Here is a 20,711-nt window from a genome sequence, read left to right on the forward strand (position 1 = left end):
CAAACCATGTACTGACTAGCAGTCTGAAACTGAACATTTTGGTCAGCAACACAGCAAACGCAGCTTCCCTCCTCTGGCACGCATATCATGCATTACCGGCACCGAGCAATCAAGTGAACTGGTCAGGCTTCTACACAGTCGATCACTCAACGCCTGACCAGCTCATTCTCGGACCTTTTCATGGCAAAGTAAGATTCACGTCAATGCCCCTTCTCAGCTCAGTACACTCACACGTGCGAGCAGGTCGCCTGTCAGACGATCAAATTCGGCAAAGGTGTCTGTGGCGCAGCGGCGGCGAGCCAAAAGACACAGTTGGTGCCAGATGTCGAGAAGTTCCCAGGCCATATTGCCTGCGATGGAGACAGTCGCAGCGAAATAGTGGTGCCCATCGTAAAGAATGGGAAGGTGAGGAAAGCTCGCGATTGATGTCGCTATAGTGCTGACGAGCCCTAGGTTGTCGCAATCATCGATATTGATTGCGCCGTGGAGAATGGGTTTGACGAGCAAGACCAGGTCAAGCTAGAACAGCTGGCTGAAGTGTTGGCAAATGCTTGTGAGTGGTGACGGTAAAGGAAACACGCAAAGGCTCGTGGGAGTCGCGCTAAAGGCACCTGGGATGCTTGCAATGTTTAGCACACTGCTATCTCCGGACGCATTATTGGAACAGCTATAGGCAATTCCATGCCGCGATGCTCGTCACAGGACATCATAGCTGAGACTCTCCAACATCTAATTGCTGTGTCGCTTCTGTCTCTTCCCTAATTTTAATCCAATCGGATGCTACTGATTTTTCGTCGATTACTGATGATCGTTCCGATACAGCCAGCGACATTCGCGTGAGCTTTCATGCTCATTCCAGACCGGCATGATATTTCCCTGTCCGCATTGTCGCATGCGAGAAGTGCAGATTTGGCTTATGAAAAGATCGCAGAGTCTAGCGGCAGCAACATTGATTCAAATCGTCTCAGGCGGCCTTCGGTGTCGATGTCTAATGGAAATCACAGAGCCAGTGTCTACAGTTGGGGCACTTGATGGCTCAGCGATCGCGAAGAATATCAGAGAATGCTGAGCATATTCTCTCTGACAACAGTCATTGTTCCCGTGCCGTTCGAGGTGAAGAGCGTCCCCATGGCTATGGTAGCCGTCAAGCGAGATCGTGCTGCTCGGTTACAGAGAAGCTGGTCAGCGCCAGAGCGTTCAAGGTAAATCTTCGAAAACGACTGCTTCGGCCGTATTTCCTGAGAAGTGATCAAGTAGTTGGTGCAATGACGTTGCCGCCATCAACGAGCACAATCTCGTCGATCTTCTTCTTTGTGTCCTCGCCACAACATTCTACTCTCTTCCAAGTAGACATGCGGCCAGCGTTCGTGTCAATGTCCCACACTCTCACTCTTCGGTGGAATCCACCATATCCAGCGTAGCCCCCGAAGCCGGACCCCCCTGCATAGCACAGCCAAGGGCCGAGCCTCTCACGATGAATCTGAGACTGCTGTCCTTCAGCGACATCTCGGGCAACCTCATGCTTGTGAGGTCGGAGAGCACAGTAGTCATTGACATGATCATGCCCGCAGCCAACTGCCACAATACCCTCTTCTGCTAACGCATCGTAGAACTTGCTGTTGTATCCGGGTGCCGTGACCCCCTCCTTCCAGGCACCTCCAGCCATAACGTTGCTGCGATCGCCGTATTCGGGTAATGGAATATGAATGAACGCCATATCCATATGGATATGGCTATATTTCGAATGTGCTTTTTTCAATCCCTTGGCAGTTTCTCGAAACCACTCAATTTGACCGGGTTTGATCCAGTCGTAGCCTTTGTATCGCTTTTCGTCGGGTGTCAGGCTATGAGTATCCAGCATATACAAAGTGAGTGCGGAGTGCTGAGAGCCCGGCGCAAGGACTTCCACCACATAGTTGCCCACCCCCTCTGCTTTCGATGGGCCGGGCTCAGAAAGGCTGTGAGGCAGTGTCTGCATCAGAGCCATTTGAGCGACGCGAGGAGAAGAACGTGGACCCTCATCATCGTGATTGCCAAAGATGGCCGCATAAGGAATCGAGCGCTCGATCAGTGGCGCAACCATCTTGAAAATTGCCGTCTGAGTGTCTGGAGCAGCGGGTCCTTCCACCTGATCTCCGGAGAGGACTACGAGATCTGGCTTCTCGTCGTCAAGCACTTGCTCGATAAATTCTAGAGTTCGAGGGTCGGCTTCGCATCTCACGCTCGGCTTATCGTTCTCTCCAATGGCGTCCCTACAGGCCCCAGTGCCCGTGGACAAATGAGCATCGGAAATTTGGAGAATCTTGAACTTGCCGTCCTTGCCAACACGTGGTACTGGCGGAGTGTCATGTGCAGCACGCGGTCTCCCATGTCGCGTGCTCAGCCTGGGCGCATAGTTGGCACTCGCACTGTCAACGAACAGAGGCGTGTTCTCCAGGATCCAGTTCGGCCTAGGATCAATGGCATCCGGACCAAAGAGGACGTCGATGGCTGTCACAGCTCGATCGGAATCGCTGTCGTGTCTTTTGCTGCTCCGCTGAATCCATATGCCCCCTGGTCGTTTCTCCCATGGCTCACGCCCATCTTCTTTTTCGTCTGCAGCGGGTGGCTGGCGGCTGACACGGACGCCTACAACGACCTTGTCTTCGCTCAGGAGCTCCTCTTCCTGCTTGCGCTGCACGTGCAAATATGCGCTCCGGATCCAGCCTCCACCCAACAGCAAATCCTTCTCCACTCGTTTCCAATTGTTGTCGTCGAGGCGGCATTTGGAAAGCGGATTCACCGTAGAGCAGAAGGCAATCGTTACATCAGTGATGACGGTGCCGGCATGATGAGAGGGCAAAGCATGATGAATCGAGTTGGGCAGCACGCGATAGCGGGAATCGGCGAAGAAGACGAGGATGCAGAAGAGAGCTATCGATGCTGCGATTTGGCCCAACGTCCGGACCTGGCGAGTGTAATTAGTGCATGTGACCTATGTGAGTGGACCCTGCCGTGCACATACAATGCGGCGTGTCATGCTGGGCGACGGCTGCTATAGATGTCGTATCTGATGCTGTCGGTACTGATATGCGAGTTTTTGTCAGGGAGGGTGTAGCAAAGAGCCCGTCGCCATGGCTTCCGCCAGCAAAGACCGGCGTGACTTGCGAGAAGGGTGGAAAGGAGGGCGGAAGGAGGAGCGAGCGGCGGAGCAGCGCGTTGGTCGGTCAATTAGTGAAGTGGTTGGACACCCGGTCAGCAAGCGCCTTCGCGAACGACGTGCAGACAGCACACTGGTTGCGCATCGACAAGGAGCTTCCCCGGGAAAGCGCGAATCAGGGTCCGCGTACCGGTGCCAAGATCGAACGAGCATCACGCGTGGCACGTCACTGATCAAGTCATCAACATCTACATGAACATGCGAGGCGTCTACCATGGCAGCAACAGACATTGCAGCGTTCGCGGGTGGGCAACTGTCGTTACTGGACAGTGAACTGCAAGCAGAGGTGCAAGAAACACAGCTGCTGACTGCCACATATGCGCCCACCACACTTCAACGCGCAGGCCTTGCCGTGCTGAATTTGACAGTGTCCTCGCAACGGACCGGTTTCGGTGGTAAGACGTTGCTCGAGCTGGGCATTGACCCAGCTGTCGCGGGCGATGGCGCAGAACTTCCTGAACACGGCCTCCGCGTTGGAGACATTTGTGCAGTCGCCGAACAACCCAAAGGCGCGGAAAGGAAGAAGGAAAGAGAAGGAATGGAGAAACATGGCGTAGAGGGTGTCGTGACTCGAATGAACAAGACCGCCATCACAGTCGCACTGGACAAAGAAGAAGTAGACGTGCCGCATGGCAAGCTCTGGCTGTAGGTCTGCCAACAAGTCTCCAGGTAAGTACTTTCATATGCTGATTTCGCAGGGTTAAACTGGCCAACGATGTTACCTTCAAACGATTAAACCAGACGATGACACGACTGCAAAAGATGCAGCCGGCAGAGCACAGCATGCTCATACGGGTACTGTTTGGACAATCTTCTCCGACGCCAGTACTTGATTCTGAGCTCACGAACGAGGTACAATGGAAAGATCCTACGTTGAACCAAAGCCAGAAGGACGCGATCCGTTTCGCACTTGCCACTCGAGAGATCGCCTTGATTCATGGCCCTCCAGGCACAGGCAAAACCCACACACTCATCGAACTCATCTTGCAGCTTGTTCAGCGCGGTATGCGGTTGCTCGTTTGCGGACCTAGCAATATCAGCGTGGACAACATCGTAGAGCGTCTCGCATCGTACAAAATCCCTATGGTGCGGCTGGGACATCCTGCGCGTCTCCTGCCCAGCGTGCTCAGTCACAGCATGGAAGTCTTGTCGAGGACCAGTGACGCTGCCGCGATCGTTGCTGATATCAGATCTGAAATGGACAGTAAGCAGGCTTCGATCCGGAAAACGCGCAATGGCCGCGAACGTAAGGCCATTTACGGCGAAATCAAAGAATTGCGCAAAGAGTATCGCCAACGAGAAAATCGAGTGGTAGGGGAGATCCTCAAGAGCAGCAAGGTAGTCCTCTCGACGCTTCACGGAGCTGGGTCCTTCCAGTTGAAGGACGAAAAGTTCGACGTGGTCATAGTGGATGAAGCAAGTCAAGCGCTAGAAGCGCAATGTTGGATTCCGGTGCTTTGGACTGGTGCTTCCAAATTAGTGCTGGCAGGCGACCATTTGCAGCTGTATGTTCGCATTCACTGTGGATGTAGGTCGATCACTGACGTGTATCTCCGTGTTCTAGGCCACCAACGATCAAGTCAGCGAACATGAAAAAGGATCCAAAGACTACCATGGGAGTGGACAAGGCAACCAAGAACCTTGGCAGCCTGAGTCTCAAGCAGCAGGCCGCAGGATCAACGTCGACCAAATTGAGTCTAGAGACCACGCTCTTCGATCGACTCCTGGAGTTGCACGGCAATGATATAAAGCGCATGCTGACCACACAGTATCGCATGCACGAAATCATCATGGCATTTCCTTCGCAGGCATTGTATGATGACAAATTGCTGGCAGCAGAGGCCGTCAAGCTCCGGTTGCTTAAAGACTTGCCCTATCCGGTCCAAGAGACTGAGAATACCATCGAACCTTTGGTATTCTACGATACACAAGGTGGTGACTTCGCGGAGAAGGCAGAGGAGGAGGAAATTCCTAAAAGCAAGTCCAGTCTGCTGGCTGACAGCAAAGTCAACGAAGCTGAAGCTCTCATCGTGAGAGATCACATCGAGAGCCTTGTCACAGCCGGGCTGAAACCAGAGGACATTGCGATTGTCACGCCATACAATGGGCAGGTCGGCCTGCTTTCTCAGATGCTGAGAGAACGGTTTGCGGGCTTGGAAGTGGGAAGTGTCGACGGTTTCCAAGGCCGAGAAAAGGAGGCAGTTGTCGTCAGTCTTGTTCGTAGCAATCCTGAGCGCGAGGTTGGCTTCTTAGCAGAAAAGCGGCGACTGAATGGTAAGTGGGCTCAAGAGGCTGCGCCGTGCGTCGAAAGCTAATCGTGAGCTGCAGTTGCGATGACTCGGCCCAAACGACATTTATGCGTGATCGGGGATTCTGAGACCATAGCCAAGTAAGTGTCGCACGATACGTGTCCATGGTCGTGGTGCAGTGCTATTCCCGGGCCACTTGCACGAATCCGAGACCGGGGATGGTGTTTGTGATGAGCACGCTGACACCATGTTGGTAGGGGATCAAAGTTTTTAAAGAGTTGGATGTCACATCTCGAGGAGCACGCAGACCTTCGGTATCCAGATCTGAGCGAGCTGAGTTCGAGTAGATGAAGGGATTGTTGTTAGCGCGAGCTTGAACCGACCAGGGCCCCATCATGCTCGAGCAGATTGACGATGCAGAGCTAAGCGGTAAGCGAGCACACTGCTGCAGGTCCCTGACTCCGTGCCTGCGCCAAATTGCGAGACGCGGACCTGGCAGCGTTTTGCGGTAGCTAGCATGTGCATACGAGCGCACAACCTGTTCGGTGCTTCCTGGCTCGCGTTGGAGCGAGCGGCTGCAAGGGCGCGAGATGAGATGAGGTGCTGGTGCTAGCATTAAGAACAGAGTGTCGGGCGGCATGGCCCGGCGAACTGGTGCTGTCCCGCTCTCTGCTGGCGCCATGCACGAAGGTGCACTATGGTCGCGGCCACCTGGACGGATGCTGTTCAATGATGAGCGGACTCGCGAGCACAACGCGAAGCGGCGGCTACGGTGCTGAGCGTGGGCAGGGAGTGCAGCACTCCGGCCAGATCTGGAGCGTGAAGGATGAAGCGCTCCTGCTGGGGGTGAAGTTCGGCAGCGTTGCGCAATCGCTCGTTAGGGCTGGTCTAGTCGTCGATAGTTTTTCGATAGTCACAACGCGTTGCGATGATGATGATTGCTGTATGCGCGCGCGTGCATCGTGATGCCTCCCCTCGCTTCCGAGGCACCACCACCACAGACATGCGAGGGATGCAGCACGGCCATGGGCGGAGGCAGTGGGGAGGAGGGCGGAGGGCGTCGTGGTGGCCTGCTGCAGGCTGAGATTGCGCGGCATTAGCGCAGTCCAGCAAGCGACGCAAGCTGGGGAAGGGATGGCGCTAGGCGGGCCTCGTGCAGGTACACGTCGGGAGGTGCAGCAGGGTTGGAGGGCATCCCCAGCGGCGTTGAAACCACGTCGGACCACTGATACACACCGACATGCGCTGCGGCGTGTCGGCTGTACGCTTTCCTCATCGCTCCTAGCCCTCGCCCACCACAGCACCACGCGCCCGCCGCCGCTGCTGGGCCAAGCATGGGCGCGCGATCGCCGTCGTGAGATCGTCTCGCTGCCTGACCGCCCGCCAGTCGGAAAGGCCACTCGCGCTCCCCCTCGTGGCACCCCTCCCGTTTGCCGCTGGATATGTGGCGTGCTATCGCGAGCACCAACTGACCGATTGACCACCTTCCTTCCACGCTCCCTCGCCCGCACGCGCCTGCCGCTCGTTTGCACCGCTGCTGCCGCTCCTTAACCTTCGCTCCTCGCCAGTCACTCGCTCCGGGCCTTTCTCTTTCGTCTGCCGGAGCCATTGATCGTTGCGCGCGGCCTCCACATGGATTGAGAGCTTCCCCCCGAGTCACGAGCCCCGTCCCGTCGAGGCATATTGCACTCCTCTCCGCCCACTCCGCCGCTCGGCATGGACAGCTCGCAGAGCTACGACAATGCGCCTCACTCCACCTCGCGGATACACAGGCAGAGGTCCAATCACGGCCTCCGCGCAGCCAGTCACGGCCAACCATTCTCAATGTCCAGTGCTCCTCAGGACCTCCAAGTGAGGAGTAGCGGTGGCTTTGGCGAGGGAGTCAAGGCTCGAAAGGGCTCAATACGCAGTGCCGTCCGCAAGATCTTTGGTCGTCGCTCACGAGATTCCATTGGCCATGGACCTGTCGACGCAGACCTACCCCAGACGGCGTCTAGACATGCCTACCACAAAAGCGAGCCCCCGGTGCCCATGCCATCACAGCCCGAGGTGCCAGAACCTCATGAATATGACAGCTCTGCTTCCCATGCCTTTGCCCCAGCCTACCCGGCTAGTCGGCCGAGCTTTAGTCGAACCACGTCTCCCTATGCACTCCAATTTCCAAACAGTGTCCGACTGAAGCCAATGGATCTTGGCCACCAATTTTCATCGCCTCCACAGCCCCTCAGGCGCCGGAAGACCTTGCCAAATATGCTTCAGGAGGAACAAGACCACGTCAGCGATGAGCATGTAACGAAGGAGCCCAGCGAGGAACCCATGCCGCCTCCGGATAGAGTGGGTGATCCCACCGCCGCAAAGAGCATCGCGGAACTCATCAAGAGGGACAGGAGGAAATCGAGAAGCACGGATGATCTGCAAGCGACTGTCGCTAGGGAGCACAGTGTGCCACGCAAGAGAAGTGAGGAGATTAGATATTGGCGCGAGAGCTTCCAGCCAGATGCGCTACGGGCAAGCGGCTTCACGACCCAGCCCTCGTCGAGAGGCCAGATATCGGCCGCGCGCCCATCGATGTCTCGAGGAAGCGAACGACGAGACGTACAGACCCCTCCTACACCGCCCCGCGAGGTAGAAAGTCATTCCAAACCAGCGACCATGAAGAGCAGTCCACCACGCTATCGCGGAGCCCCCACATCTTTGCATGGAGACTCACAAAGACCATCATCTGCCGTTGATACGGAAATGTCGAAAGACTTGGAGGACCGTGTAGCAAAGCTCGAAGCAGGCCTGCACAACTTTCAAAAGTCTTTACAGAAGCTCACAGCTGACCGCAATCGAAGAACCATCGTGATGAGTGGTGGCCTGACGAATCGAGGCAGTTCTGGTGACATGAGAACACCGAGCATGCTCGCCGAAACACTTGCGGACCCTCTAGAGCCCTCGAATTATGAATACGAATACGGCCATACAATGCGTCCAGTGACGTCTGCACAACCACCACTGGCCGCATCAGTGCACGATGGTTCTGAGACGGAGACACACGAAGTGAACCATCCCAAAGCTCATCGTGGTCCACTCACCAGCCACGCTCCTACTCCGCCGCGATCGGCTGAGCTCCGACCAGAACCGGAAAGAGCGGTCACTCCACAGACAAGCTCTGCGACAATGGCAGCCGTAACACCCGGCACAATGGAATCAAGCGGTGGCGCCCATCCCCCGGAATGGACGTTCCGCTCCCTGTACCAGATGCTGTCCGATGAACGCTCGGCGCGGCGAAAACTTGAAACCCAGCTCAAGGGGCTACGCCAAGAAATTTCGGAATTGCATAGCCAAGTCAATTCAACGTCAACTCTACAGAGTACCAGAAGCAGCTATATGCTGGCTGGATCATCGAGCCGCTTGCAAGATTTGTTGCGCGAGACGGGTGAGGGCAGCCCACCTAGTGCATCCCCACGATCACTCAAACGGCAGTCGGGCTTCTCTGCTCACTCTACGGGCGGCGCAGCGCCGGTAGTGAGCCGCTTCAGCGGCTCTGACAGTGAAGCCCTGACGCAGGAATTTGCTCATGAGAGCGACGAACTGGAGACGCCAAACGATGCGTACAGAACGCCGCTCGAGGAGCGCAGCAAGTGGAGTATTGCCAGTAAGGACAACGAAATGTTCTAAGTGCTGACAATCCACAAAACACTCGGTCGATTTGATGCATTTGCATGACGCTACTACTCAAAATTGCGCAACACCTAAGCAACGCTACGTGTACGACCCGAACGAGGATACCCCAAGAATCTTATTTGTGTATTTATTCATCCTTTCCAATTAGTTCTATCAGTGGCTCTGTACGCTGAGGCAGTCGCTGCCTACAAATTTTATTTGCTACCATCGAAACGCGCATTTATTCCATGTCTCACTTCTTATCGAGCTTCAAGTTGCGAGATGGATACAAAGCGATCCCGGCATGCTTACTCTGTAGCCACGTGCGGACATGGGCATCACATGGCGAGCGGAGATGTTCCACGTACCTGGGTTGGGCACACAGTGAACAACCCTGTCGTAGTCCGCTCTGGTGCTACGACCTCGTGTTGGTGGCAGGTGCGGAGACAGAGACTTGCTGGTGTGGCTGTGCCGGCCCTCGTATGACGCGTAAGAGCTCTTGTGGTGCTTGCTGACCCTTGGTCGTTGATGCCCAATCTCGAGAGGTCACGAAGCATAGTCTTCCCTAATATCCTGAACAGACTGCTGGCTAGGAGTTGTGGTCAAGCGAGTTGAGCCGCACGGTGCAATTGAGGACGCTGAATGAATCGTCACCGACCATCGTTCTGCTCATGATGGTCTCCTGCAACTACTTCGGATTTCGCATAACCACTCATCCGTTGAGTCTCCATATAGATCGGATCGCTGTGACATGGTTGAAAGGCCGAACGTGTGGAGGTGGCGCCATTAGCGTCTCGTTGGCGGCTGTCACGGTGAGGCCCAATCTGGGGAAGAGCTTGTATTCACTGAAGTGGATATTGCGATGCTGCGAGTAGCCCATTGGAGGAGGATGACTAAAGATCCTAGTTGATAACAGGTGCATTATGCCGCTCGTCTTCCCGTTTCTCGGTATGAAGCACCTGTCTCTCCAAAAATAACGAGGACTCACTGCTCACGAGCTGAGACTTTCGTGTCGTGGCGCCGCAGAGATTCGCTCGAGATAGGTTTGTCATTTGGCATCATCGACACCGCCAAAATCCTGCGGGCGGCGGTGAAAGGTCAATGCTCGAGGGATGCTTACGTATCATACATGGTACTATACATTCACAGCTTCTCGCAGTACTCTGCGATCCTCTGTGGTAACTGCGCAACTGGCACATTTTCTTTCACGCCCAGCCTTCGACACTGCAACTCAACTGCTCGTTCGCTACCCCATGCCTTTCCAAGCACAATGATGAATGGGTAGCCCACAAGATCTGCATCGTTGAGCTTCCAGCCAAATGGTCGCTCTCTGTCGTCTATTACCGCATCTGGAGGGGCAGCGCGTGTTCTGGGGCCGGACAAAAATTGAGACAGTAGACCCTTCATCAACGTGTCGTAGACTTCTCGAGTGTCTTCGGGAGGCGTTTTGCCTGCTCCTACGATGACAGTGCTGAACGGCGCGATGGCGAGCGGCCAGTTTAGCCCACGTTGGTCTGCTAGAAGAGACGCTGCTGCGCCGATCAATCGTGAAACACCGATGCCATGGCAACCCATCTCGATGTCGACCTGAGTGTTGTCCTCTGCCTGTACGGCAGCTTCGAGTGGCTTGCTGTATCGCGTTCCCAGATGGAACGTGTGTCCTATCTCGACAGCTTTATGCAGTTGTATTGACGGGGAGTCGCACTTTGGGCATTGGTCCCCTTCGCGCTGTTTGGTCAGGAGGAATGGAGCTGACAGGATTTCGCCATCTGCTGTGTCATCCGTGATATGTTCTTCGAGCACTCGTGGGTCCCGTATGGAAATGATAGCTGGCATCTCCAGTTCGCCTTCCGAGAGAAACTCGCTGCTTTCTTCGTGCCAGTCCTGTACGCTGAACGGAGACGTGTCGAGGTCCGGAACGAGTTTCTTGAGCGCATGGATGTTCAATTCGTAGTTCCCTTGCGGCAGATAGACGTTCACGATACTCGCCGTTCGAGCGCGACCGTCTCGCATCTCTGTAGTCCTGCCCGTCCATAGTGTACAACCACGCTCAATGCTGGCCTGTTGCGGCTGGTATTTCGCAAAACACACCTCCTCATTCATTGACAAGTCGCAATTGCCGCATTTGATAATGGTATCTTCTCCTCTTGTTGAAGCAAAGTGGTACTCGTGACTGTGTGTCCCGCCCATATTGCCCGAATCCGCAGTGGCGACGAGAAATGGCAAATTGAGCTCGGTCAAGAAAGCTCTGTAAGCTTTCGAAACAGCATCGTAAGTCTGCATGGCTTGTTCGGAAGTGAGGTCGAACGTGTATAGGTCTTTCATCACAAACTCTCGTCCACGGAGGAGCCCTTGACGAGGACGTGCTTCATCGCGATACTTCCGCGTGATCTGATATAGCCGAAGTGGTAGGTCCTTGTAAGAATGCACTGCGTTTTTGACAATGGTAGTGATTTCTTCCTCGTGCGTTGGCGCAAGCAGGAACTTGGCGTCCTTACGATCCCGGAGTTGGAACAATTCTTTGTCGCGGCCATCCAGCCGGCCAGACTTCTCCCACAAATCTGTCGATGACAAGGAAGATAATGAGACCTTTGCTGCTCCGACACTCTGCATGTGCTTGTCGATTATATGCTCGACCTTGTCTAACACGCGCAAACCAAAGGGCAAAAGGTGAAAAATGCCAGATTGGGCTTGACGCAGGAAGCCGGCTCGGATGAGCAGGTCGTGGCCATCTTCACCAACAGCTTCATTGATCCCCTTCTTCGGAGCCTGGGTGGGCGTCCAGAAATTGCTCAAGCGGTTGCGTCCATCAACCTGCGTCCTGCTTAGCCTGCTGTGCTCGGCGATAGATAGATGGCCAGCCTACGTGAATTGTGCGCCGTGATGTAGTCCGGACGCGAATAGTCCGGGGAGGAGCAGTCCGCCATGATGTGCAGATCCGCAGACGGACTGCGGACATTTAGAGATGCTTCAGCACAATAGGCAGAAACGGTTCATCAGGCTGGAAAGACAGAAACCGGGAACAACACTGCTTCTCTGCTCTCTGCCTTGCGTAACGTCTTCGAGGCACTCCAGATCGAAAAGCGAGGCAGGCGTGTGGTTGAATCCCCGATGAGAGATCGAATCCCCGTTTTGTTGTCTGCAAGTAGGTCGGCTCGGGAGTGTCGCGAGGTTCGCGTCTCGGCATGTGGGTTTATCCGCGCCGACGTCCATCTCGAAAAAGTCTCGAGGTCTTGAGCTGTCGGGCTGAACGAAGAAACTCAGCTCCTGCACCACTCGTCAACATGAGCGCCAAACGAAAGTCGTTCGATCACGATCCGCGAGCGAGGAGAGACGATGGACGTCCGCAGAAGAAGCCGCGTCAAGAGCGGGCGGCGAAGAAGGAAGACAAGCCCGCTCTGCTCTTCCCTCCTCGGCCAGACTGGCACGCTGCAGAACTGCCGCCGCTTGAAGCTCGTGAGGCCAAAGACTTGCCCTCGCAGCGAACTATCGAAAATCTTCTGCAGTATTCCACTGCGCTACTGGAAGCCGAGAACACCGCGTACAACGATGGCCACCTCACCGGGTCGTCCTCGCACAAGTTCTTGTCGACCATCATGGCAAGCGGAACACTGGAGGACAAAGTCTCAGCCTTGACACTGCTGGTGCAAGAATCGCCGCTACATACCATGAAGGCGTTCGACAATCTTTTGAACCTGTCACGGAAAAAGAGCAGGAACCAGGCTTTGATGGCTGTCGCGGCGTTGAAGGACATGCTGGGGCAGGGAAATGTACTGCCCAGCAACCGCAAGCTGAGGCCGTTTGGTAAGCAACAGGGACTTCTTGCTGCGCTACAAGGGAAGGATGCGAGGTGGAACAATGGCGACCCTCTGCCCGGAGGTCTCCAAAAGGAGCATTTGGTCATGTGGGCGTTTGAGGATTGGCTGAAGAAGAAATACTTTGAGCTGCTCGCGATACTGGAGACATGGTGCAACGATGAGATTGAGTATTCGCGACAACGAGCGTTGACCTACATCTGGGAATTGCTCAAGGACAAGCCGGAGCAGGAGGAGAACTTGCTGCGGTTGCTGGTGAATAAGCTTGGAGATACAGAACGAAAGGTTGCTTCACGGGCGTCGCATCTACTGCTCCAACTCGAAAATACTCATCCTGCCATGAAGCTTATTATCACGAACTCTATCGAAGCAGACTGTCTGTACCGGCCTGGGCAGAGCGATCACGCCAAGTACTATGCCATTATCACCTTGAATCAGACAATTCTGAGTCGTAAGGATGAGGACTTGGCAAACCGGCTACTCGATATCTACTTCGGGCTATTCGTTCAATTACTAAAGCCGACCGAGGCAAAGAAGTTGGGCCTGGACATCGCATTGATCAACGGAAAGACCCAAGGCGGAGGCGGCAAGGCAGGCAAGATGGCCGCAAAGAAGCGCAAAGCTGAGGAAAAGAAAGAAGAGGCCGCTGTGCAATTCCACGATAAAATGATCTCTCAAGTCCTGGCGGGTGTCAATCGTGCATTTGCCTTCGCAGACACGAGCGACCCTCATTTCGAAAAGCAACTGGATACCGTCTTTCGCGTTGCTCATTCGGCCAACTTCAACACCAGCGTGCAAGCGCTTATGCTGTTGCAACAAATCTCGTCGAGAAAGCATCTGGGCGCGGACAGATTCTACCGCACATTGTACGAAAGCCTGCTTGATCCTCGCCTGTTCAACAGTAGCAAGCAGGTCATGTACCTCAACCTATTGTACAAGAGCCTCAAGTCGGATCTTAACGCCAAGCGTGTGCAAGCTTTCGTGAAGCGCATGCTCCAAATCATTAGCATGCACGAACCAGCTTTCGCCTGCGGCGTGCTGTACCTCATCCACGAGCTCGAGGTCACCTTTCCCAGCATACGGAAGATGATCACAGAGCCTGAAATTGCTGACGAAGAGGAAGAGGAGCATTTTGTTGACGTGCCTGAGGAAGGAGATCACAACCCGAATGCCTCAACAGCTCCCGATCACAAAGTTCTCTACGACCCTCGAAAACGTAACCCTGAGCATGCGCAAGCTGAACGGACCTGCCTCTGGGATATTCTGCCTCTTTTACGCCATTTCCATCCCTCCGTCACGCTCTTCGCAGAGGCTGTGCACGGAACCAAGGAGATGCCGCCTAAGCCAGATCCGACTCAACATACGCTCATGCACTTTCTTGACCGTTTCGTATATCGCAATCCTAAGACGAAGCAAGAAAAGGCGCACGGCAGTTCGATCATGCAACCGCTTGCCGGTGCCAAAGCCGCTGACCTTCTCGTCAAACCTGGTGATCCCAGCCAAAGAGCACCACTTAATAATGAAGCATTCTGGGCCAAGAAGGTGGATGACGTGGCCGCCGATGAGGTATTCTTCCACAACTACTTCAATGCTGCCGGCAATGCGAAGAAGAAACCCGCCAAGGAGAAGAAGCAACGTGATCCTGAGGACAGCGAGGATGAAGACGCAATGGAGGATCAAATCTGGGAAGCAATTGCGAATTCCCGACCAGAAGTCGAAGGGCCAGGATCCGATGATGACTTGTCAATGGGCGATCTCGAGAGCTTGTCGGGTGGCAGTGACGATGACGGGTCAGAGGGCGGCATCGATCTCGGCGGTGAAAGTGGGGAGGAAGCCGCAGATCTGGACGCTTTCGCCGACATGGACGGTTTCGCGGGTGAACAGTCTGACGATGAGGACCTCGGCAGCGATGCGATGCCGGACTTGGACGACGACGACGATGATGCCATGTTGGGAGATGACGATGAGATACCGTTCGATGGCTTTGGCGGGGAAGATTCAGACCAGGCAGAAACGAATGCTGCCAGGAATAAGAAGAAGAGGGCGGAGAAGAAGAAGCTCAAGAGCTTGCCGGTGTTTGCAAGTGCTGAAGACTATGCGAAGTTGATAGGTGACGATGACGAGTTGTGAGGAAGAATAATGTTAGTGCACTACAAGTCGACTGCAAACAAGAGGCAACAACGGTGCCGTCTCTGATATCTCGACCAAAGGTACAACTCATAGTCTGCAGCTCTCCTGGCTCACACGCCTGTGTATAGACGGAGCAGTCTGTACGTGTTCACTCTTTCCGGGCTCCAAGCACAACGGTGCATATGATCCCGATCAGTCTGGGGCTTCGATGTAGACTCCACACGACGAGGGTCTAGGAGGCTGGATTGCAGCCTGAGCAAGTGAAGCTGCTGGCCACGCCAGGCAATAGTAATCAAGGAGTCTGAGCACAGCACTAATTAGCTCTCTTTGCGGTGTTTCGGACAAGTAGAAGGCGGATTCAGGCTGTATGGTGCCCAACATCGGTTCATCCACATGCCGAGTCCACAGGTAGCAGGAGGGTCGACGGCGGTATAGCGGTGGCGCTTCCGCCTGCACGTGCGTCTTGTAGTATTTAATCGCACATGCACCTCGTCTGCTTTCGTATGCGCTCTGCCTGGTTCTCGTCCATCACGCGACACGCGCGCATTCGAGGCATTTTGGCAGGGCTGCGAACGTTGAAGTTCTAATGGCTGCCAAGACCGGCACTGGGTGTCAAAATGACGCCGGAGACGAGACGAGGGCTGTGTGATGGCACGGTCAGCATGTGGCCACCGCCATCCCATCCGTCCCTCGCGCTCGCCTTGAAGCCGCCGCAAACACGCCGAGAGGCTCTGTTGCAATCAGGCACGACACAGCATTCACCCGGTCGTCCTTGGCCTGATGGCGCCGCCAGGACATATAACAGCACCACCCCGACTCCCGCAGTCACGAAGGCCCTCCAACTCCCTTTCTGCGAGGCCGTCCATCGATCCCATCCACGACAGGACCCCCTGCGTAGCCCGTGGAAGGCGCAGCGCTGCATGGCGAGATCGGGCTTCGTCACCGACGCTTCTCGTACGAACGATCCACTGTTTTTTTCCCAGCGAAATCTTCAAACAGCAGCGCCAGTCGCAACCCTCCAGGCCCGGCGGCGACAGGTGAGCACAACGCGGCGTGATCTGGACAGCGACGACTCGCACAGTACTCCATGGTAGAAGCTGCCACGGTTCTCGACGACAGTCCAGCTGGAGCCAGAAGGGGGGGTGCAAATTCACCGCACGCCAGGCCACTCCCAAACGCGTCAGTTTCGCCGTTGGGACTCCAGCGACAGCGATGCGGCCGCCGCAGAGACGACTTCGGGCCGAAAGATGAGCGGCTTATGCAAGCCATTGCTGCAGCCCTACGATGGCTAGCACCTCGTCAATCTGAGCGCGGACACGCCCGCCGGTAGTTTCGCCTTGAGCTTCTCAAGCTGGACGCGCGAGGCCGCGAGCGACGCTGTGATTCGCCCGCCGCGCGAAACGCCTCGCACCAGCCGGCTACAGGCGGGCGCTGGACGATGCCCAGGAAAAAAAGTCTCTGCAGCGCTCGCGCCGCCGAGTGCCCTGGCGCATGCACGCTTCGACCACGCCGCATAGCGTCATGGCGTCTTGACGTTCTCTAAGCTTCCTGCAGCGCTCCGTCCCTATGGTCGACATGCATACCGTAACTACTGGTGGGTGGGGACTGCGTTGGGATGCTCGCTCGTTCTGCCATGTCAACATGCGCAAGCCCTCCGGCGCCGGCCTGTCCAGCCCGTCTGCCATCTCTCGTCTGGCGTGTCTCTTCGTCCTACACCCTCCAGACCACCCCTCTCTTGTTGGACCTCTCTCAGTCTTCGTTCTAGGCGCCGCACGGCACGACCAATGACCCTGTGAGGCGCGGGGAAATACCATCGCTACCCTACGTCCTCGCGCGTGCACCAGGCCGTCACATTAAACCTTGTGCATCCTGCTGCTTATTACATGTCCGGGTGCTCATGCTGATCTCCACACTGAACGGCCCTGTAGAGGTGTCTGTCTCCTCGAGAGGGCTCAAGCACGCTGGGAACATGCCCGAGTCGTCATCCTCCTCCGCAGCGCCACTACCCACGACCGCGAAACGAGCTTGCGATGCCTGTCATCGAAGAAAGGTCAAGTGCATTGGGGACGGCACGCGGCCATGTAAGAACTGCACGTCTGCCGGTCTCACGTGTACCTACAATGCCATCCCTCAGTACGTTCTCGCGTTGCCACACTCGAGGCACTCCTACTGACATCCATCAAGGAAGAAGGGCCCGAAGGGGTCGAGGGCGAAGGTGATCTCTGAGCTTCGAGAGACTCAGCGACAGTCACAACTGGCGGCGAGACGACATGGCCTGGATTTTGAGAGCCCACCTCACTCGCCGGCCCATCTGAGGAAGGCTGGCTTGCTGTCGATGAAGATGATCACGACTTGCGTCGACTACTATTTCGTTCACATGTATCCCACACAGCCCATCCTCCATCGTCAGAAGGTGGGGGAGACCATTGGCCAGATGGAAACCAGCGCCGAAGCATACTGCCTTGTAGTATCATTGTGCGCCTACATGATGATTCAACCGAACATGGTAATGCCACCCGATGCCTTCGATGGACTGGAAATCGCACCGCAACCGAGCTTGCAGCTAGGCCACGCGTTGCTACAGGAGGCCCTACGAGTGCGCAAAGGCTGCAACTACATCGAGAACCCAACGGTGTGGTCGGTCATTACTTCGTTCTTTTTCTTCGGCAGCTATTTCTGCCTGGACCGACACAATACAGCATGGTTCCACTTGCGCGAAGCGACGACACTGGCACAGATCATGGGAATGCACGAGGAGGTGAACTACCAGTCCTCGGACATCATCGAGAGCTCCCGAAGGAGAAGATTGTACTGGCTCCTCTTTGTGACAGAGCGTGCCTATGCGCTGCAGCAACACAAACCGTTGACTCTGCACGCGACCATCAACCTTCCGACCCTGGACGAGGATCCGGCCGAAACAGTGGAGCTCAACGGTTTCATCCATCTGGTGAATCTCTTTCGACCCTTTGATGATACCTTTGTTGGTCTCTGGAACAAGGCCCGAGTGGGATGTACAACCGAGTGGCTTGCGCGTTTGCAACAACAGCTCTCAGATGCTTTGCCAACGTACCTCTCGTGCACGGAAACACAGGCCGTTGACTTGCGGTGCTCGCAACAGTGGCTCCGAACTATGGTGTGGCAGCTCTCCATCAGCCATGGCTTTTTATCTTCAGCGGCAGCAGACCATGCTATGAGCTTCAAATATCCGATAGAAGTCTCCCGGGACCTGGTTCAGTCGACGTCACAATTTACGCAATCTGCAATGGAGGTGCATGGAATTGGGCTGGTGGAAAAACTGTTCGATGTCGCATGCACCCTGACAGACGTGATGTCTGTAATACCACATGAGCAATACACCTTCGAATTCGGCCCACGAGACTATCTGAATCAGCTGATGACATTGATCAGTACGCTCAGAGGTGGACAACAGAGGTACATGCCTCTACTGATGCAAAAGATCAACGACACTATGCCAAACGTCCCTGGTTACGCAATTCCGAGCGCGGTGCCGCCCAGTCTTAGGAGCGAGGAGGCGTATGATGGAAGTCATTCTAGCGCGCAGAACAGCCACGACAGCACACCATTTGGAAGTCCGTTGAGCCCAAGTGGGCCACCTTTTGCACCGGTCACAAGTTACCATGCGGAAATGCAACAGTACAGTGGAATGCCTGTCAGCAGCGCGCCCGTCTCGAATTCCGGCGACATGTTCGATTCAAGCAACACCTATGGGATGTCTGCAGCAGAGCAGGTACTCCGAGGAAAGTACGAGCGTGGATGAGAAAGAGCACAGTTCTAGTCAAGGGAATACAGAGACCCGCCGAGGATGGGGCCTCCTAACCCGTGGACACATGAAAGACATGGATATGTGCGTGTAGACGCATTTGCTCCGACGCCCCAGTGCATCTCGTCATGCACAAGATTCTTCGAGGATTGTCCCTCTTGATCAGCCAGGTACAATCCCAGAAGGACGAAACTTGCAACGAAGGGGCACGCCGATCAATTCGGAGAAGCTGTGTTCATCGAATGCACGAATTCGTCAGGAACTAAATGAAGACACAGTGCGTAAGTGGCATTCTGAGGCAGCGAAGTCATTCGTCTAGAATCTCGAATTGCACCGACCTATGATTTGCACGGTCTCGTTTCCATCGGCTCCCAAGGAGCGCGATGTCATTTGCTTCAAAAGCAACATGGGTGTGCGTGACCTCACGCAGACGGAAAACGATAAACGAAGGTCCAAGGCCGGTCGTCAGACCAGTGGACTGCACGATCGACGGTACTGATATCGAACTCAAGAGCGTGGACGCCATGGGCCAATCGTAGTGGAAGGGATGTCACGATCTCTCTTCGCCGCTGCACGATCCAAGAAGTCAATCTTGCTTCACCGCTGAGGGGTCCCGACGCGGCGTGGTTGCTTGTTGTCGGAAACGGATGCCGCGGTGTCACATGAGGCAAGACTTGCACGAAGACAGAGCAGCCATGCATACTAGTATAGTGCAATGCGCAAAGCTAAGAACGTGGCTTCGATTTTCCCAAAACCGTGAATGAAACGCGCAAATGGCGGCGGGGTCGTGTGAAGGATCTCCATCGTCAGGCGTGCATTCTTGGGGCTAAGACTACTGTCAAGGCGCAATGACGACTACGAAGCACGAACGAGTCGTGTGCCAAACGATCAACACGTGGATCATCAGATTGTACTCATGTTCATATCGAACTAGGCGTATTAGCATTTCCAGTCTCACGCGCTTTGTAGCTTGCGCCGTTATCTTGGCCTCATGCGCCAGAATAATACTTAGTGAGCCTTGAACTCTAGCAAATATCTGGGGCAAGCCACGAGTGGCATGAGCTCTCAGCCTCTGTGATCTTCCGTGGAAGCTTTGTCGACGGCGCAAAGAGGCTTGACGTTGGCTTGCAAGGCCACATCTAGCACTGTTGAGAAGAGGCAAGGCTTCACCACTATAGCGTTCGAGGCGTTCGGTGCCGAAAGCTCACCAAATTTAGAGCTGGGCGCCGTGCTGCTCGAGCAGTGAGCGCTCGTACGAGCAAGGGAACCGGTAGTTCTGCAAATGCCATATCGAGAACAGGCGCTGGAGACTGGGGAGTTCCGGTGAACGATAATTTGTGTTAGGGCTGCGAATGTCTAGGCGGGCCCCATAGGAGGGACCTCGAGGCGTTGGAAGGGTTGCTTCTGAAAGGCGGCGAGAGTTCGTGTGCGTGCGATCGTGAGATGGCGTAGCTCTGAGCAGTCTCGGAAGCTGGGGACCACAAGCTGTATAATGAAAGCGTACGCTGAAGAGAGGAATAGTAACAAACTGTCGGAACAGAAGATAAAGGCGCACATTGCTCACTCTGGTACTGCCTGGTAGGCAATTTTCTCCGGACAAATGTCAAGAAACATTAGTTATGACAGAGAGAGCTCGCGATGATATTTGAATACCGTGAGGCCGCAGCGAGCCACGAGAGTGCACTGAGTGTCTGAAAACCCTGAGAAGTAGGTCAAATCCCCTTTGTGGATCAGGTCGGCTCGGCTGGAACGGCCACGACACTGGGCTGCGTCAGCTCATCAACACACACAAATGCCACGAAAATATGCCAGTACCATCGGCAACGGACAGTCCAGTAGCATCTGTGGCATTGGCTCTATCGGCATCCTACCGATCTCGATAGTTCCCT

At 55.1% G+C, this 20,711-nt stretch overlaps 6 protein-coding genes across 6 annotated transcripts; 4 read left to right on the forward strand and 2 right to left on the reverse strand.

The window, feature by feature from the left end:
* Positions 1 to 1,249: 1,249 nt before the first annotated feature.
* On the reverse strand, positions 1,250 to 3,019 carry CKM354_000357300 (uncharacterized protein; the record flags this gene model as incomplete). Its single annotated transcript, XM_044798775.1, has 2 exons — positions 1,250 to 2,947; positions 3,005 to 3,019. 2 exons carry the CDS (start codon positions 3,017 to 3,019, stop codon positions 1,250 to 1,252), a joined length of 1,713 nt encoding a protein of 570 aa, XP_044654710.1.
* Positions 3,020 to 3,413: 394 nt separating this feature from the next.
* CKM354_000357400 (uncharacterized protein) lies at positions 3,414 to 5,799 on the forward strand (the record flags this gene model as incomplete). Its single annotated transcript, XM_044798776.1, has 5 exons — positions 3,414 to 3,844; positions 3,898 to 4,704; positions 4,764 to 5,473; positions 5,528 to 5,588; positions 5,706 to 5,799. 5 exons carry the CDS (start codon positions 3,414 to 3,416, stop codon positions 5,797 to 5,799), a joined length of 2,103 nt encoding a protein of 700 aa, XP_044654711.1.
* Positions 5,800 to 7,164: 1,365 nt separating this feature from the next.
* On the forward strand, positions 7,165 to 9,111 carry CKM354_000357500 (uncharacterized protein; the record flags this gene model as incomplete). Its single annotated transcript, XM_044798777.1, has 1 exon — positions 7,165 to 9,111. The coding sequence occupies one exon, from the start codon at positions 7,165 to 7,167 to the stop codon at positions 9,109 to 9,111; it is 1,947 nt and encodes a 648-aa protein (XP_044654712.1).
* A 1,128-nt stretch (positions 9,112 to 10,239) lies between these two features.
* CKM354_000357600 (uncharacterized protein) lies at positions 10,240 to 12,055 on the reverse strand (the record flags this gene model as incomplete). The annotated part of the gene is made up of 2 exons (XM_044798778.1): positions 10,240 to 11,910; positions 11,963 to 12,055. 2 exons carry the CDS (start codon positions 12,053 to 12,055, stop codon positions 10,240 to 10,242), a joined length of 1,764 nt encoding a protein of 587 aa, XP_044654713.1.
* Positions 12,056 to 12,380: 325 nt separating this feature from the next.
* Positions 12,381 to 15,041, forward strand: CKM354_000357700 (RNA-binding ribosome biosynthesis protein MAK21; the record flags this gene model as incomplete). Its single annotated transcript, XM_044798779.1, has 1 exon — positions 12,381 to 15,041. The coding sequence occupies one exon, from the start codon at positions 12,381 to 12,383 to the stop codon at positions 15,039 to 15,041; it is 2,661 nt and encodes an 886-aa protein (XP_044654714.1).
* A 1,897-nt stretch (positions 15,042 to 16,938) lies between these two features.
* On the forward strand, positions 16,939 to 18,819 carry CKM354_000357800 (uncharacterized protein; the record flags this gene model as incomplete). The annotated part of the gene is made up of 2 exons (XM_044798780.1): positions 16,939 to 17,174; positions 17,226 to 18,819. The coding sequence occupies 2 exons, from the start codon at positions 16,939 to 16,941 to the stop codon at positions 18,817 to 18,819; spliced, it is 1,830 nt and encodes a 609-aa protein (XP_044654715.1).
* Between the last annotated feature and the right edge of the window lie 1,892 nt (positions 18,820 to 20,711).

The sequence above is a fragment of the Cercospora kikuchii genome, assembly GCF_019650295.1.
Source record: "Cercospora kikuchii DNA, contig_00002, whole genome shotgun sequence".
Lineage (NCBI taxonomy): Eukaryota > Fungi > Ascomycota > Dothideomycetes > Mycosphaerellales > Mycosphaerellaceae > Cercospora > Cercospora kikuchii.